At 44.8% G+C, this 19122-nt stretch overlaps 2 protein-coding genes across 3 annotated transcripts in view; both read left to right on the plus strand.

Moving 5' to 3' along the window:
* LOC111835394 (lateral signaling target protein 2 homolog) overlaps positions 1-8877 on the plus strand; it is a 62303-nt gene extending 53426 nt beyond the window's left edge. For both annotated transcript variants that reach the window (XM_072718635.1, XM_072718636.1), the window contains exons 12-15: positions 897-1013; positions 1241-1342; positions 1725-1828; positions 6274-8877. In XM_072718635.1, coding sequence (XP_072574736.1) covers positions 897-1013; positions 1241-1342; positions 1725-1828; positions 6274-6405 — 455 coding nt within the window. In that variant the 3' untranslated portion in view covers positions 6406-8877. The remainder of the gene's footprint in view (positions 1-896; positions 1014-1240; positions 1343-1724; positions 1829-6273) is intronic.
* Positions 8878-13818: 4941 nt separating this feature from the next.
* foxi2 (forkhead box I2) lies at positions 13819-18045 on the plus strand. The gene is made up of 2 exons (XM_023795651.2): positions 13819-14941; positions 15232-18045. The coding sequence occupies exons 1-2, from the start codon at positions 14350-14352 to the stop codon at positions 15780-15782; spliced, it is 1143 nt and encodes a 380-aa protein (XP_023651419.2). The 5' UTR covers positions 13819-14349; the 3' UTR covers positions 15783-18045.
* Positions 18046-19122: the final 1077 nt, after the last annotated feature.

Below are 19122 nucleotides of genomic sequence, written 5' to 3' on the forward strand. Positions count from 1 at the left end.
ACAGAGACCTATTTATTAGTCTGTAGTGACTCTGCTTTCCGCCGGACTGGCTGTCCGCTGCCAGGATGGAGTGGCGTGAGTGTGCGAGTCGGCAGCAGGACACATGGCCCGCACCCAGCCCACATCCAGCCCACATCCAGCCCACGTCCAGCCCACATCCAGCTCACATCCAGCCCACATCCAGCCTGCACCCAGCTCACATCCAGCCCGCACCCAGCTCACATCCAGCCCGCACCCAGCTCACATCCAGCCCGCACCCAGCTCACATCCAGCCCGCACCCAACCCACATCCAGCTCGCATTCCAGCCCGCACCCAACCCACATCCGGCCCGCACCCAGCCCACATCCGGCCCGCACCCAGCCCACATCCAGCTCACATCCAGCCCGCACCCAGCTCACATCCAGCCCGCACCCAGCTCACATCCAGCCCGCACCCAGCTCACATGCAGCCCGCACCCAACCCACATCCAGCTCGCATTCCAGCCCGCACCCAACCCACATCCGGCCCGCACCCAGCCCACATCCGGCCCGCACCCAGCCCACATCCGGCCCGCACCCAGCCCACATCCGGCCCGCACCCAGCCCACATCCAGCCCGCATCCAGCCCACGTCCGGCCCACATCCAGCTTACATCCAGCCTGCACCCAGCTCACATCAGCCCGCACCCAGCTCACATCCAGCCCGCACCCAACCCACATCCAGCTCGCATTCCAGCTCGCATTCCAGCCCGCACCCAGCTCGCATCCAGCCCGCACCCAGCTCACATCCAGCCCACATCCAGCCCGCACCCAACCCACATCCAGCTCGCATTCCAGCCCGCACCCAGCTCACATCCAGCCCACACCCAACCCACATCCAGCCCACACCCAGCTCACATCTGTCTTTCGCCCACCCAGGTGTCGCTGACCAGCTGCAAAGCAACTATGCCAGCGACCTGCGGAGCATCTTGAAGACGCTGTTTGAAGTCATGGCAACGAAGCCAGAGCTGGAGGACAACGACAAATCAAAAAAAGGTACCATCTGCAGACTCAGCACTGGGACACAGTTGCTGGGTGTTGGTCTTCAGACCCAGGATTAGCTCAGAATCGCTCTTCTTGCTGTTGTTGGTTGACGATATAATCATGATGAAGGGTCTACTCTTACCTTTTATTGTTCTTCAAAATGCAAGTGGCTGGTTTTGTAGTCATTGAAACAATGATCACCTGAAGCTTCTTCAGTCCACTGTCTGTCTGTGCCTCAGCTCCCGGTCTACGCAGTGCCGTTCTGGATGATTGTGCCTTGTGTCAGGAGACCGTTTCCTCTGCCGAGCTGGCGGCCAAGGCTCGAGAGGGTCAGTTTGAGGGTGAGAATGCTGTCCGTAATCTCCATCTCTCTCACCCTCTCAGCAAGATACTCCTACATCTTCATGGTGCATAGTCTGAGGGCCACATCTAATATGGGAGATACAAATTGTGAATACAGTCAGTCAAGCAACATTGCGACAAATGCATTCTTAATATCATGTACTATAATACATACATCCAATGGGAAAAATAGGATTCGGGGAATGCAACTGCAAAACTTAGTAACTTACTCAAAACAAAACTTATTAAATATAACAGTGCTGCTAGTGGCCAGTAATGTATGCATTTTAAATAAGAAATAATAGTAATACATCTGAACACAGCTGAAGTTCTTGTTTGAAGTATATAAGGTATCAGCAATCACTTTCTCCGGCCATGCAGATCTGCCAGACTGGGTCCCAGACGAAGCCTGCAGCTACTGCACCACCTGCAAGGCTCCCTTCACAGTGATCCGCAGGAAGCACCACTGCAGGAGCTGCGGAAAGGTAACATGCGCACACATACACCACACACACCACTGCAGGGGCTGCGGAAAGGTAACATGCGCACACATACACCACACACACCACTGCAGGAGCTGTGGAGAGGTAACATGCGGACACATACACCACACACACCACTGCAGGAGCTGTGGAGAGGTAACATGCGCACACATACACCACACACACCACTGCAGGAGCTGTGGATAGGTAACATGCGCACACATACACCACACACACCACTGCAGGGGCTGCGGAGAGGTAACATGCGCACACATACACCACACACACCACTGCAGGAGCTGCGGAGAGGTAACATGCGCACACATACACCACACACACCACTGCAGGAGCTGCGGAAAGGTAACATGCGCACACATACACCACGCACACCACTGCAGGGGCTGCGGAAAGGTAACATGCGCACACATACACCACACACACCACTGCAGGAGCTGTGGAGAGGTAACATGCGGACACATACACCACACACACCACTGCAGGGGCTGTGGAGAGGTAACATGCGCACACATACACCACACACACCACTGCAGGAGCTGTGGATAGGTAACATGCGCACACATACACCACACACACCACTGCAGGAGCTGCGGAGAGGTAACATGCGCACACATACACCACACACACCACTGCAGGAGCTGTGGATAGGTAACATGCGGACACATACACCACACACACCACTGCAGGAGCTGTGGATAGGTAACATGCGGACACATACACCACACACACCACTGCAGGAGCTGTGGAGAGGTAACATGCGCACACAGACACCACACACACCACTGCAGGAGCTGCGGAGAGGTAACATGCGCACACAGACACCACACACACCACTGCAGGAGCTGCGGAAAGGTAACATGCGCACACATACACCACACACACCACTGCAGGAGCTGCGGAGAGGTAACATGCGCACACATACACCACACACACCACTGCAGGAGCTGCGGATAGGTAACATGCGCACACATACACCACACACACCACAGCAGGAGCTGCGGATAGGTAACATGCGCACACATACACCACACACACCACTGCAGGAGCTGCGGATAGGTAACATGCGCACACATACACCACACACACCACTGCAGGAGCTGCGGAGAGGTAACATGCGCACACATACACCACACACACGACTGCAGGAGCTGTGGATAGGTAACATGCGGACACATACACCACACACACCACTGCAGGAGCTGTGGAGAGGTAACATGCGCACACATACACCACACACACGACTGCAGGAGCTGCGGAGAGGTAACATGCGCACACATACACCACACACACACGACTGCAGGAGCTGCGGAGAGGTAACATGCGCACACATACACCACACACACGACTGCAGGAGCTGCGGAGAGGTAACATGCGCACACATACACCACACACACGACTGCAGGAGCTGCGGAGAGGTAACATGCGCACACATACACCACACACACCACTGCAGGAGCTGCGGAGAGGTAACATGCGCACACATACACCACACACAGCACTGCAGGAGCTGCGGAGAGGTAACATGCGCACACATACACCACACACACCACTGCAGGAGCTGCGGAGTGGTAACATGCGCAAACAGACACCACACACACCACTGCAGGAGCTGCGGAGAGGTAACATGCGCACACATACACCACACACACCACTGCAGGAGCTGCGGAGAGGTAACATGCGCACACATACACCACACACAGCACCGCCGGAGCTGCGGAGAGGTAACATGCGCACACACAGCACCGCCGGAGCTGCGGAGAGGTAACATGCGCACACATACACCACACACACCACTGCAGGAGCTGCGGAGAGGTAACATGCGCACACATACACCACACACACCACTGCAGGAGCTGCGGAGAGGTAACATGCGCACACAGACACCACACACACCACTGCAGGAGCTGCGGAGAGGTAACATGCGCACACATACACCACACACACCACTGCAGGAGCTGCATAGAGGTAACATGCGCACACATACACCACACACACCACTGCAGGAGCTGCGGAGAGGTAACATGCGCACACATACACCACACACACCACTGCAGGAGCTGCATAGAGGTAACATGCGCACACATACACCACACACAGCACTGCAGGAGCTGCGGAGAGGTAACATGCGCACACATACACCACACACACCACTGCAGGAGCTGCGGAGAGGTAACATGCGCACACATACACCACACACACCACTGCAGGAGCTGCGGAGAGGTAACATGCGCACACATACACCACACACACCACACACACCACTGCAGGAGCTGTGGAGAGGTAACATGCGGACACATACACCACACACACCACTGCAGGAGCTGCGGAGAGGTAACATGCGCACACACACACCACAAACACCACTGCAGGAGCTGTGGAGAGGTAACATGCGCACACAGAAACCACACACACCACTGCAGGAGCTGCGGAGAGGTAACATGCGCACACATACACCACACACACCACTGCAGGAGCTGCGGAGTGGTAACATGCGCACACATACACCACACACACCACTGCAGGAGCTGCATAGAGGTAACATGCGCACACATACACCACACACACCACTGCAGGAGCTGCATAGAGGTAACATGCGCACACATACACCACACACACCACACACACCACTGCAGGAGCTGCGGAGAGGTAACATGCGCACACATACACCACACACACCACAGCAGGAGCTGTGGATAGGTAACATGCGGACACACACACCACACACAGCACTGCAGGAGCTGCGGAGAGGTAACATGCGCACACATACACCACACACACCACTGCAGGAGCTGCGGAGAGGTAACATGCGCACACATACACCACACACATCACTGCAGGAGCTGTAGAGAGGTAACATGCGCACACATACACCACACACACCACTGCAGGAGCTGTGGAGAGGTAACATGCGCACACATACACCACACACACCACTGCAGGAGCTGTGGAGAGGTAACATGCGCACACATACACCACACACACCACTGCAGGAGCTGCATAGAGGTAACATGCGCACACAGACACCACACACACCACTGCAGGAGCTGCATAGAGGTAACATGCGCACACATACACCACACACACCACTGCAGGAGCTGCATAGAGGTAACATGCGCACACAGACACCACACACACCACTGCAGGAGCTGCGGAGAGGTAACATGCGCACACATACACCACACACACCACTGCAGGAGCTGCGGAGAGGTAACATGCGCACACATACACCACACACACCACACACACCACTGCAGGAGCTGCATAAAGGTAACATGCGCACACATACACCACACACAGCACTGCAGGAGCTGCGGAGAGGTAACATGCGCACACATACACCACACACACCACTGCAGGAGCTGCGGAGAGGTAACATGCGCACACATACACCACACGCACCACTGCAGGAGCTGCATAGAGGTAACATGCGCACACATACACATGCGCACACACACAGACTCGTATGCACACACACCACTGCATGAGCCAACAAAAAGTTAACACACACACACATTTGCATTCATATCTTTGTGGTGACTGTCTATTCCTTTCTATGGGAAGTTTAACCCCTACCCAGCCCTAACCATAACCGTAAGTTCTTTGCTTGCAGTCACAGATTTTTATAAACTTTCTTCTGTTTCTTCTAGTGAGTACCGAAAAAATGGCCCCCATAATGAAATATATTTGTTCTCCACAATGTAATACAGTAAAATCCAGTTATAACGGACTTCAAGGGACCTGGCAAAACAGTTTGTTATATCCAAAGTCTGTTATATCCAGAGTTGCTATATGCCCAGAACACAACTACAGGACATCATTTACTCATGCCACACCCCAGCAGACACACTTGTGGTATAGATTATTATATTGTACATGTAGTAATCCAATTTTACCTGACTAGATGCGTGACTATTAATAATCCCGACTCCGTATCTGCGCTTGGATTTCATCGGCACGCCACGTGCCTTGTAGGCGGAGCCTGAATGTCCGTTATAACCGAACAGAATTACAGCTAAAAGCGGCTCTGGGGACCAAATTGTTTGTCCGTTATAAGCGAAATTCAGTTATATGCGAGTCCGCTATATCCGATGCTTTTTCTGCATGTTCTTAAAGGCGCACGGCCGGGACCAACGGACCTCGTCCGTTATAGACGAGATTCCGTTATAAGCGAGTCCACTGTAACGGGATTTTACTGTATATGCATCACACACAAACACAGACACACACACCCCACACCAGGAGCTGCAGAAAAGTAACAAACGCATACGGTCACACACATAGCAAAACTGCATGGTTGCATTTTTTTCTCAGCAATGCAGAATCTCATAACATTTTCATTTGGCTCCTCTCATTTATTCTCTTCCTCCCTTCCTTTCTGCTCTTCTCTGCTTCTCTCTCCCTACCTCACCCCCCTCCCTCCATGATTTCAGATCTTCTGCTCCCGCTGCTCCTCCCACTCGGCCCCCCTCCCTCGGTACGGTCAGATGAAGCCGGTACGCGTCTGCACGCACTGCTACATGTTCCACGTCACACCTTTCTACAGCGACAGGACAGGCGTCTGACTGCTAAGGTCGGACGGCAGCCCTCTGGGAGACCACAGCATCCAGTGCGCACTTCCTGGGAGCGAAAAGAATAATCGGAAGTGAAAGGAGAACGTGTTCTGGATGAAAACTAAGGCACATCAGGCCCGCAGCCCTACCCACAAAGTCTGTTCCCATTCACATTTTAAAGTGCGGAATTCTCTTACAGATTTTTGTCTGTATGCGTTGATTTAAACACCGACAGACATTTCTGTCACTGCTACAGTTACAGATTGGGGACTTCCTCATGGCCAATATCAGCCTCTAACAACACGTATCGTCTGAATGTTAACACTGAGAATTTTTGCAGTGGATCTGTACTTGTCGAGCAGTGAGTGAGTGATCTGTGGTGAGCATTGCTGATTGGGCATGGCCGCAGCCTGTGGACCGGCCCCAGCCCCAGAAATGGCCTGCTGACCCCTTGAAGCACACTGCCTGTGAGCTACTCCTGCTTCATTTGCCGAAATGTGCTTCACTGTGCTTGTTTAGGAACTTTGACAGCTGTTTACTCAGAAGGCCTCCTACTCTGAGGGCTGTAGATGGCTGTACAAACCACATTTAGTCTGGGCTGAAATTTGACTAATTCTGCTGACCCCCCCCAAAACAATCCCTTAACTCTTGTTGGAGTAATAATGGTCACTATCATATGCTTGTAAGTTGCTTACAAGACTAAGCAGTGCTGGGGCTGAGGCTGGGGGGTGGGGGTGGTTGACATGGTGAGTCTCAGCTGGAGTAACTGTGCCAGAAAACACGCTGATCTTATGGTCTTAGTGTAAGGCTTATGTAGGGTGGACACCACTGGGAGACACGCCTTACCAGTACCGAGAATCTCCCCGTGTTTGGAGGACCGTGGATGTGGATGAGGATGTGGGTGTTTGTTGTTTTAAAGGAACATGCTCACCTAGCGCGTGCCCCGTGGACTCCAGCACAGGCTGTTCAGTAGCTGGACGGCAAGCCAGCTTTAAGTAGTAATCAGCATGCTCAGTTAGATGGAAGAAATGGTTCAAACGTGTCCAGGAGAAGCTGAGTACAGATTCCTTCTTGTGGGATGTGACCATTCTGTTCTGTCTAGTTTGGTGTCAGTCTTGATGTTGGGTGACACTTTGGGCAGTGGTCAGGGTTGGAATGTCACTCAGAACTTCCCTCCTGGCCCTAGGAAGTCCATGACTTTTTGCATTTTATTTTTATTTATTGTTTAACACCTTTTTCTGTGCTCTCTGCTGGCACAGAGTGTTAACATGTACTGGTAATAGAACTGCGTGTACCTTCATTGTAATGAGTGAAATCAGGCCTGGCAAATGATTTCGTTATGTTATCAGATCCCCTGCACAGGAAACATACAGTTTTGGCCACTGATCATCATATCAACTTCAATAATATAAAAGCACAAGCGAGACAATGTCATACCTCAGTCCGGAGGCGTGCTGCCTCTCTCAGGTGAACCTGTTACCTGTGAATTCAACAGGGCCTCAGAAACCCCCCCCCCCCCAAAAAAAAAAAACCCACTGCAGATGTTGCTTCCCAGCCCCCAACCCCAAAGGGCTTCCTTGGTCCTGCACAACCTTTGCTGTTGGGTCCTGGCCCAGTCCCTGGGATTGGGGTTACTGGGAGAGTTGGATGAACACGGCTGACTTCTCCTCTGCTTGCCTGGAATATTACTTGCCTTTAATGCTGGTCACAGGCCTCATACAGTCTTCCATGTTGGATTTCATGCTGGCACAAACATGCTGAGACTGACGACACATTGGACTGGTAGGCGGCTGTAAGATATGTGTCTGAGCTCCACTAGGAAGAGGGACCCCAGCCTGGGGGTGTTGGCATGTATGCTTCCAGAACCTGTGGACTATAGTCAACTAGGGAACCTGAGCCCGTTCACTGTAGGTCCTTACATATGTGACTGTCGTTACCCATAATGCACTTGTCTGCTACTTCATCTGCATATGGAAGAATATGATCATACAGGTTTAACACAATCGCCAAACCGCATCCTGAGAATGTAAATTAGTGGAAATATTATGAATTAGAGGAGCATCTGGATATGTGTAAAAAGGCTAGAAAGGACATGTTTGGGCCTCATTGATATTTCCAGACTGTCTTGTTTCAATGACTGTAACCAACGCCAATTCTCTTTCAAGTTTTAGCTTAATCTCAGGCTTCATGTTGCTAAGAATGCTACTTTTATTTTTGATTAAAAACCTTTCAGGAAAAAAAATGCTTTTATAATGAACACAATGCAAAGTATCATGTAAATTTATTACTACTCTCTGTATAAACAAAACCATATTTAAATAACTGGATACTATTTATTCAAAGCTTGTGGTTATTTTTAAATGCTGGTTTTTCTTTCCATGAGAACTATATGCTATCATCTTAATTTTAATTCTTCATTAGTTTTTAATTTCTCATAAATGCAATAAATGCCAATTTTCCTCTTCCAATAAAAGATTCAATATTTTTCTCCTGCTTTATTTTCCCGCTCCCAAGTTGAACAATTTGGTCCTTTTAACAATTACTGACATCTGGTGACAGTTCAAAATTGTGGCCAGCAGATGTCAGTATAGGAGCTTATAGTTTTTAATGCACATAGTGTCTCTAGTGGTTTCCAACTGTTTGATGATTGTAAACTAGCATAATGCAGTTTAAAAATAGAGGAAAGGATCACACATGATTAATAGGAAAATATTGTCAACATCGTATCAGTGTAACAAATGACTGCATCGTTATTTAAATGTCCACAATATAACCAGCAACATAATTCTTGCTAAAAAAATCAGTGGGATCTCTAGGCCTGCTTTTTTCGGCATCAGGTACAAAAAAAGTTCAAAGTTTGTTTTTTTATTTCACTATTTATGACTCCTGTTTCCTCAAATGTGATCAGAATATGAAAATGTCAGGGATCACAGAAAAAGCCATGATTTGAAAATACATAATCTATTTGTCGAATACTAGTATATACTAATGATGACTTATGAGTCCTTTACCCCTAAATGTATATGAGAAAGGTTGTAAGACTAGGTTGTGTTCTAGCATGGTAGCATAGTTGGTAGCATGTCAGAAGTAAATCAGAAATCTTAAGGTTTAACTCCAGCAGTGAATGTAACTTATCAAGTAAACTGATGAGGTCCCTAACCCTAGGTACCTTGTCAAGCCTGGGCTATGCTCTGACAGGTGAGCTTAGTAAGGTGCCGGTTCTCCAATCAGAAGGTTGTAATCTGGTTCATCATTAAACAACTAGGGGGGAAATGACTTTATTCTTCTATCCAGCTGTGGTTGGCTATTAGGTTTTTAGGAAGAGACAGGCAGTCAAACACACACACATAGGTTTGTAATTATACCTTTGTGGGGACTCTCCATTCATTTCTATGGGGAAAACTAATCCCAACGTGACGGCCTTAACCCCTACCCAGCCCTAACCTTAACCATAAGTAACCAAACTAAATATGAGTTTTTTGAATTCATTCACAGATCTTTGTGAGGACCTGGAAAATGGTCCCCACAATCTCAAAAGGTTTTTTATCATGTTGTGGGGGTCATTTGGTCCCCACGATGTAATATAAACCTAATCCACACACACACACACACACACACACACGCATACATATGTTCCTTAGACAAAAATTTTCAGTTGCTTTTGAAGCCAGAACCATAGTACAGTGGGTAAAGAAGTCAGGTGACTAACCTCAGGGTCCCAGGTTCAAGTCCAGCAAAGGAACACCTGTGTATGTGAGCTGAATGGCTGCATTGATGCTGATGCTGGCCACCATCCAGGCTGAACAGAACACCTGGGTGGCTGGTTGAAGGGTCACGCCACATATGTGAACTCAAGATGGACTGAACCTGATGTGGGCTAGTGAGAAATGGCCAGGGTGAAGGGAGAGGTGCTTTGAAAAGGAAAGTCATCGAGTTACAAAAAGGAAAATGCTAAGAAAAGCTATTCTACGGGAGGGGCGGTTCTTTGGCTTGTAAGGAACCACCAACTGGCCTAATAACAGCCAAAGGCACTGCATACCTGTGGACCTTTGTGAGATTCTGAAAAGGTTATTTAGAACTAAAAACCATATTAAATCTGACTCCAACTCAGATTGTGATGTCAAACAGGATTCACTTTGGACCAAGTCATACAGACAGACAATGTGAACTTGTTAAGTTTGAGAGACACAGCTACACCATGTCAGCTCAAATGTCTGATTGACACAACTCCGGTTACACGACGGTTTATCACTGTATATCATCATGAATCTCCTCACCTCCAATTTAACCAACCCAAGTGATTATATAGTCAGCTATAGTAATTAGATTGTAATGCACAATGCTCTTCATTGATACTCTAATCTGCAATAATCCTGGTTACAGTTGATAAAACCATTTATTTCCAATGAGGCCAACTGTCATTTTTTTCTGCGAAAATGTTGGTTATGTTTTCGGTTTTTTTCAAAGACTTGGAAAACTACGTGGTCGAGAAAAGGTTGGCTTATTAAATGTGTAAGGAGAGTACTTTGCAACATATCTTTTAAATTTTCCTTAATCTGTAAAACACCGCGCATTGATAGTTCCTTTTCCTTACCACAAAGTGTTGTCACCAAACGGATGACAAACGCAGAAGGAGACACAAAATGAGAAGATCACTCACTAACAGTGACACGCAGTTTCTGCGCTGGGAACCCGGACCGGACCTCATTCATCCAAATCCGCGCAAATAGAGGCTACGTGAATTAAGAAATATACATAAAACGAAAGCATTTCCTGTGCTGGACCAAGTTACATCCGCATTCATAGGGAACCCCACAAAAATCACGGTTTATGTTTAGAGATTTAACGGAGACGCGTTTTGTACCAATGCATGTAAAACAATATATAATAAATGTATTGTTAATTTCCCTCATTCAACTCTAATCTTGATCTATGATCATTATTAAATACCCTTTCGCATTATCTCCGTGAGAACCATCCACACCCATACCTGTTAGATGCTGTGATACTTCCCACTGGTTCCTCTGGATAAATGCTGGAACAGGTGTGCTGGCAGGTCAGCCTTAGGTACCTCAACTCAAATGCGTGCAGTCCTCGGCAATGTGTCTTTTAAACGATGATAAGTAAGACATTTTCCGGCAGATCCTCATATGCACGTCAATGTGGCGGAGATCCGGAGCCCGTCTCGCCGACAAGGGATTTGAGAGTATTACACCAGTCTGCCCTGGGCAGACGTTTTTTCGGTCGTCAGTCTAAGAGAAATGGCCGCTCCAGTGTGGCGTCTATGCAGATAACCATATATAAACTAGCACATAACTTGCAGACTTACGCGTACAGCAGCAGAGGAGTTCAGGCACTGCGCTGCACCCGCTAGTAGCTTCGGATAAATGGACTGGGGGCATTTTCAAACGAACGTAGTACCCTTTGTGACCACAAGGTGGAGATACGAACCCCGGTAGCGAGCAAATCGAATGCGCGGCGTTAGCGCTCCGTTGTTTAATTCAGAACAGAGTTCATTCGGTTCTTGAGTTGTTTCCTTCGTGTCTAGTTGTGAAGTGAAGATTCTGTATAGATTTTGCAGGGAGGCCAATGAAAAGGGAGCTGTAGTAGGCTAATCAATACGGGACGTAATAAAAGCATGAACCAGAGTTTGGCCATCAGTACTGGACAGAAATCGACGTAGACAAGCGATGATATGAAGGGGAATCGATGCCGTTTTGGAGAGGGATTTTATATGACGATCAAAGTTAAGTAGGGAGTCAAATAGTACAATAATATTTCTGATAACTATAGCAGGTTTTACAGGGACACCAATGAATGAAATTATTATGGCACAGTTGCAGGATGAAGGAGGGGTGGGATAAGCATGCAATACAAAACTAGACAGTATAATATACGAATAAGTAAACATAAGAAGCATCAATGTAGGAATATGTTATTCAAAGGTACGAGTGTAGTGCGGGATGGAGATGTGCAAAATGACAACACTACCGTGTATAATGGTGAGAAAGTTACGTAGTATGTTAAACATTTGGGAATTGGAGAATAGCGAGTGAAGTGAACCGTCAGCTGGCAGAGGGAGAGCGAGACTGAGGGGAGCCGCCAGGACCGAATTAGGATGTTACGGAACACTAGGTGGACAATATTTTTTGAATCCATACTCCGTTTTTCTGCCTGAATATAAACCATTTTAATTTGATGTACGTTTTTTTAATATATATTTTTTAATTTTACATTTTTTTCGTGTTTTTAAAATTATTTATTTCATTTATTTATTTGTTTGTTTGTTTGTTTGTGTGTTCATTTCCACGACTTTGTCTGGGTCCCCTTTTGCCGATCGGGCCCCCTTGTGCCGATTGGGCCCTTGGCAGCTGCCCAATTTGCTTATGCCTGCATCCAGCCCTGACGTTGGAAGATCTGTGTTGATGAACTTCAAATCTGTCTTGACACTTCTTCACAGCACTCTGAGGTCCTGAGGAGTTAGGTTCCCTAACCACAGCAGGATGTTGTAATCTTAGATCTTCACATAGGTTTTGTTCCCACCCCAAATCCCTTTAGTCTCCTCATGACCAACATTTTCTGCTGTGCCTTCTTGGGGATGCAGCTCTTGTTTAGAGACCAGGGAAGAGGGCTGGTGATCTGAATGCCCAGAAACCTGAAGTTACTGACTATCTTGGTGGCAGTTTCCATCAATGAAGAGTGGAGAGTGAATCCCTCTGGTTTTTCTGAAGGGATGCAAGCTCAATGACACATTGTAAAATAAGAAGGGCAAATGATGATGGATCAACCATTTATCAAACACACAATTAAAACCACATAAAAAAAACTTAAACCAATGAACACAATCAAAGAATAATAAATTGCATGCTTATAATTGGTTGTACAAAAGGTGACTTGATCTCTCCCTAACAGCCTACAACTAGGTAAACACAACACATTTTAACATACATAAATGCAAACCTCAAACTTATCAGTAAAGTTCATCCCACAAAAACTGGACTTCTTTTAGATGATGTGAATGAAACCCACCCAAAATAGGATTGAAAAGGACAGGCCATGGAAAGACTAAAAATCTTTTTTTAAACTTTGTGAATAAGTTAAAGTATAAGCTTTAAATGTATTTGTCCCAATACTTATATTAAGATGAAAACACTTGGCTAAAATGATGTCTTTCCAACATAATTCAGGCTGAAGGCGGGGGTATAGTGGTATAATTTTGGGTTCAGTATAGGGGGGTTGAAGTTCCCACCCATTTAAGGGGGTCCTGGGGGTTATATTTGCTGGGTGTAATTAGTACCCCCCCCCCTTATTATTTACACCCATGGATGAAGGTGAACAGCATTACCCATGAATAATGCTGACATACTCTATTTATAGTCTTTTCATCTTTCAATATGAAATTTCATGTATATGTAACAAATTTCAGGAATAGGCCTATGTAACAAAAACAGCTAATTTTACTTACTAATTAAACTGTTTTGTTTTACATTATGTATGTGTTTTGAGGTTTCTGAACGTCCTTTATGTTATTTTATTTATTTGTTTTTGGAGATGAACATCGCCTTTGTTATATTAGCATTTATAGAGTTCTGACTATCAGGTTGTTCGGCTGTAATGAATCCTCGTCTGATTGCATTTTTACTTTTATCATAACTTACGTTATGAGTGACACACCTACACTGACTTTTGACTATACTTCACCTTTCTCTTGGCGTGTAAATATGAATCAACTGCGCTTTATCGTCGTATCGCACTGCCACCACGAACACACCCCTGCAGTGCGCACTGCCCTCCCATTGGTGGGCGCTGCACGTTCCCCTGTAGCCCCCGCCGTACGCAGAGGTGGGCGTATAAAGTTGGGTCTCAGCCTGAGATTTATGCCACTTGTTGCTGCTGCCGAAGTTACGGCTTCGAACCCCCTTGTGTTGCGTTACAACGGGGTTGCACGTGGAGATTATGAACTCAATTGATCTGCAAGCTCACCACACGTCTCCAACAATCAGCCCGCTCCAAACCCATCCAAAAAGTGCACAGGAAGCCTCGGAGATGACCGTGTACTGTGACAATTTCAGCATGTACCACCAGCAGAGCATTCACAGCACGCAGAGGCCGAGCGGCTACGGACTGGGGGATTACGCGCCCTCTTCCAGTCCTTACCTGTGGTTAAACGGGCCGGGTATGAACTCCTCCGCCTCCTACCTTCACGGAAACAATCCAGCCTCGTTCATGCCTCCATCCTACGGATCTCAGCGGCAGTTCTTACCCAGTGCTTCAGGGTTCACCGGGTCGGATCTTGGCTGGTTGTCCATAGCGAGCCAAGAGGAACTGCTTAAATTAGTACGTCCTCCTTATTCCTACTCAGCCTTAATCGCTATGGCCATCCAGAATACTCCTGAAAAGAAACTGACTCTTAGTCAGATTTATCAGTATGTAGCGGACAATTTTCCTTTTTACAAGAAGAGCAAAGCTGGCTGGCAGAACTCCATCCGACACAATCTATCTTTGAATGATTGTTTCAAGAAGGTTCCCAGAGACGAGGACGATCCAGGTAAGCATCAGTTTAAACTTTGCTCAATCGATAAATAAAAATTTAAAGCGTATTATAAGCGATTTCCATATTATTAATGTAAACTACCTATTTACAGTTATCGCTTGATATTGTCAGCGTTAATATTTATTCACATCAAACGATATATTAGAGTTTCAATATCATGTTATTCCAAAAAGTTCGAATCTCAATTTGGGGCTCCATGTTCACTATAATAAACATGAAACCTTGTTTAAAAGTCGATCATTATAAACAATTATCATATAATTGCCCGTTGTATGTATTTACAGGAAAGGGGAATTACTGGACCTTAGATCCTAACTGTGAGAAGATGTTTGACAATGGAAACTTCCGTAGAAAGAGGAAAAGAAGGTCGGAGTCCACCAGTGGAATCACCGGTAATGCTAAAGTGGAAGATGTTCGGCCCATTCCGGGTGCCAAGGCTTCAGAGAGCCCTGCTGTCATGGATCCCTCTTCTCCGGGAATGGATACCGCAATGGACGGTCAGAAAAGCGCGTCTCCCACAGGTCTTCCGTCTCCAGCCTGCTTTAATAACTTCTTCAGCAGTATGTCCACCCTGAGCAGTGGCCCTAGCGGCAGACAAGGAGCTCTGGGGCTGGTGAACGAGCTTTCCAGCAGGAACATTACAGGTCTGAGCCCCTACCATACCAATTCGTCTCAAGACAGCGGTGGTCTCGACCTGCCGGAAAGTCTTCACCTAAACCGCGGCGTCTATTACAACTCATTCAGCGGTGGACAAAACGGACAGTTCAACAACCATTTTTATAACAGTTTCAGCGTGAACAGTTTAATCTACCCTAGAGATGGGGCGGAAATGTAAAGACATTTGTGCCCGGAGCATTACAAAAGCGCCCCATGTGGACCCTGGAAATTAAAGACTTTCTGCCGGACTCCCAGAATGCAGGAGACCACAAAGGAGTCTACAAGTCCCGCAGGGCCGTGTATAAAAATCGACTATTCACAGCAGATTTGACCAAATAACCAATTTGCCTTAACAAAATAAATGACTGAATGCTACTGCAATTAATAACTTAAAACTGAATTAATAAGTAAATATTATTAATCGACTAGGAATTTTGCAGTAAAGAAGACCGGATAGTATTTAGTTGCTCTCAGATGGGTCTTGCATGAAATAGGCATATGATGAGAATTAGCAGGTTATTGAAAACTGCCTCTTTAACCCTTAAACTGGTTTTCCCGCGTATTGTCTGCGTCTGGTGTTAATAATATGGGTTTGTCTTGCTGAGGAATGTAGGTTTTAAAGACGCTAGAGCTTTAATTGTCAATGATGTGTAGGCCTTTTCTGCAAATTAAACTCTTATATTTATGCTATTTATAATAATAGTGTACAACAACAAATATGAGATTTTAAAATATTTAAAATAGTGTGATATTGAGCTGTAGGCCTAACTATAATAACATTTCAGCCCAGTAAATGGTGTTACTATATAGCCCTATTACATATTGTACGCTATGAGTAACAGCTGATCTATTAAGTGCACAAACTGTTTTGCTGTGAAAAATGGAAAAATGTGTCTGTCAGGCACGGTTCTAAATATTCTTGTTTATTTAAACCAGTATGTTTTTCCATCTTAAGGTCAAACGCTGTGTGAAGTAGCTTAGCAGCTATGTTAATGGATGGAACGTTATCGCTGAAATACTTTTGCAGGTTCATCAGAGCAGAAGTAGGCCTAGACCACCGCAATATTTTGTATTTCTAGGTGTTTGTCATAGTGTTGTACATTTCACATACCAACAAAATTGTAATTTAAATGAAACGCCATGTTTTCACATAAATCGTTATAGTTGTAATATATTCTAATTAATTATTGACGCGATTACAACTCGTGGTACAACACACAATGATGATAGGCCTACATATTTTCAAAAAAAAAGAAAGAAAAATACAATGTTTCGCAAGTAAACAAAACGATTTTTATTATTATTTTTTTAACTCGTTAAATTAGATAAATTAAACATACACATACCGTTTACGCCAAACCAAAATGTTCCAGACTGGATTTTAAGAGACAGCAAAGTATTGTAAAATAAACAATTTTCTTAGTCAGAACGTATTCGTGAGCATGAAAAAGAATTGATCTAATCCCCACTTATTTTATGCGTTTCATTTACATAACTCCGATACGTTAGTTGCAGACCACTGGACCCCTTATTAGTTTATATTCAGCATCATTTCAAAGTTGTATGTTAGTTTTCACTCCGAAGGGGATCAAATCCTTGTAAGATTATTGGGGCAATTAAAAATTAGTCATGGGATTTAGCTATATAAGGACGTTGCCAGACTATTGTACAAGACTTGTCAAACCATTACAAGGTGCAGGCAAGACACGTTCCTGAGAGTCAGAATATGCATTTTTAAATGCACCTCTTTGTATTTATTTTTTGATATGTAGGGTTGTATTTAGTAGGATGTGTATGTTTATTTTAATCTTATTTGTAGTTTTTTTTTTGTCGTATAGGTTCTGAGGGATAAATGATCATCGGCGCATACACGCATTACTGAGAAACGCATGAACACGTGCAATGCCAAACTATAATACGCTTTAGCATGTAAAATATACACATAATTTTAATGACATTTCGATCGTCCATGGAAACGAAATGTATGGTTAAATATATATTAGGTTTTAACTTAATGTAAAAAAAACGATTAGGTTAAAGAATTAAAAAATTTATATATATTTACGCTACCCTTAGTATAGTTGGCCTACACAATCACCATGAAGAACAGTGTTATGTGTTATTACGTTTTATCTATTAGTAATTTTATTAATTTAAAATATGAATTAATGTTTACTGTCATTTTGTTTTTTTTGTTTGTGCTTTTACATTAAACAAAGCTGTCGATAAGGGAAAAACAATCAAAATCAAAACTGAATGCGGAAGGTGTCTGTACCTGTATGTATTCGGAGACAATCACATTAAAGCGTTTCGTTAAAATGTGTTGGCTTGTAAAACCAAGGCTGCTGATTTAAATTTCTTAAAATACTTGAAGGTGCTTACCCTGAATTATAATAAATATGCACTAAAATATGCAGAACAATAAATTCTTTTGAAGTAAATTAACCTAATTGTTAAATTCTTGCACATAAAAAGAGGTGTTAAGAAGAGATGTCCTCAAATGAGCAGAAGAAAAACGAAATTATCAGAAGATGAGAAAAATGAAACGTAAATAAACCTTAATTTAATCCGATGTTTATGGGGTTGGTGAGAACAAAACATAACAATAATATATTTAAAGACTGATGTTACAGAGAGTGACTTTGGATATTTGACTTGCATCTTTAACTAAAAGAATTATTTATATCACAATACTATGACAGTGTATGGCAATTTAAGAGAAACACAAAGAGCAAATTGGGGTGGGTGGAAGGTACCCAGATTATATTTATTAGATTATTTTTGTCCCTTTACCAAAGTTTATCTGCAGATAAGGGATATTTTCCATTTATGTTTGTGTGAGGGGTATTCAATAGTTCGTAGTATTCAATAGTATTATTTATGACATTTTTGTATAATATGCTGACATCGTTGTTAATTTTCTCTTTCTGAATCCTCAAGTTTACTGAGATTTGTGTTAAGATGACCTCCCAGACCACTAACACAGGGCTCACAGTCTGCATCGATTCTTCCTGAACAATCTCAGATGACAATGACATTTTTATGAATGTCATGTCTATAAGAATCCACGAACACATTCACAACACGTTATAATGCAATCATAAAGCATTATAAACATAGCTATAAATATTTTTAAAAAGGTATAACACATTACAGGCATGTTCATTATATAGTACGAATGCTTTATCTCATCTATAATTCACTATAGATAGCTTCATAATGTAGTACAAAACATCTTTAATTCTTATACCGACTATTATAATGCATTATGAAGGTATCTGCAGTCCATTATAGATGAGAGCTTCCCTGTTTATTATAATAAACATTGCAATGCCGTATAACCCATCGAGTTTTATCTCACAGATAATAGACCCGCGGCACGCGCGTCTGTCTGATGGCTTGAGCGCAGCGTGCGGTCGCGGAGGTGCCACGCGCCCTATTTCTAATCACTGGATGTTTCTCAAAAGATGGACGGTAGAAAGACAGTAGGCGGGGCTGAAAAAGTCAGACTGCTTGAA

This window comes from Paramormyrops kingsleyae, chromosome 12 (genome assembly GCF_048594095.1).
Source record: "Paramormyrops kingsleyae isolate MSU_618 chromosome 12, PKINGS_0.4, whole genome shotgun sequence".
NCBI classification, from domain to species: Eukaryota; Metazoa; Chordata; class Actinopteri; order Osteoglossiformes; family Mormyridae; genus Paramormyrops; species Paramormyrops kingsleyae.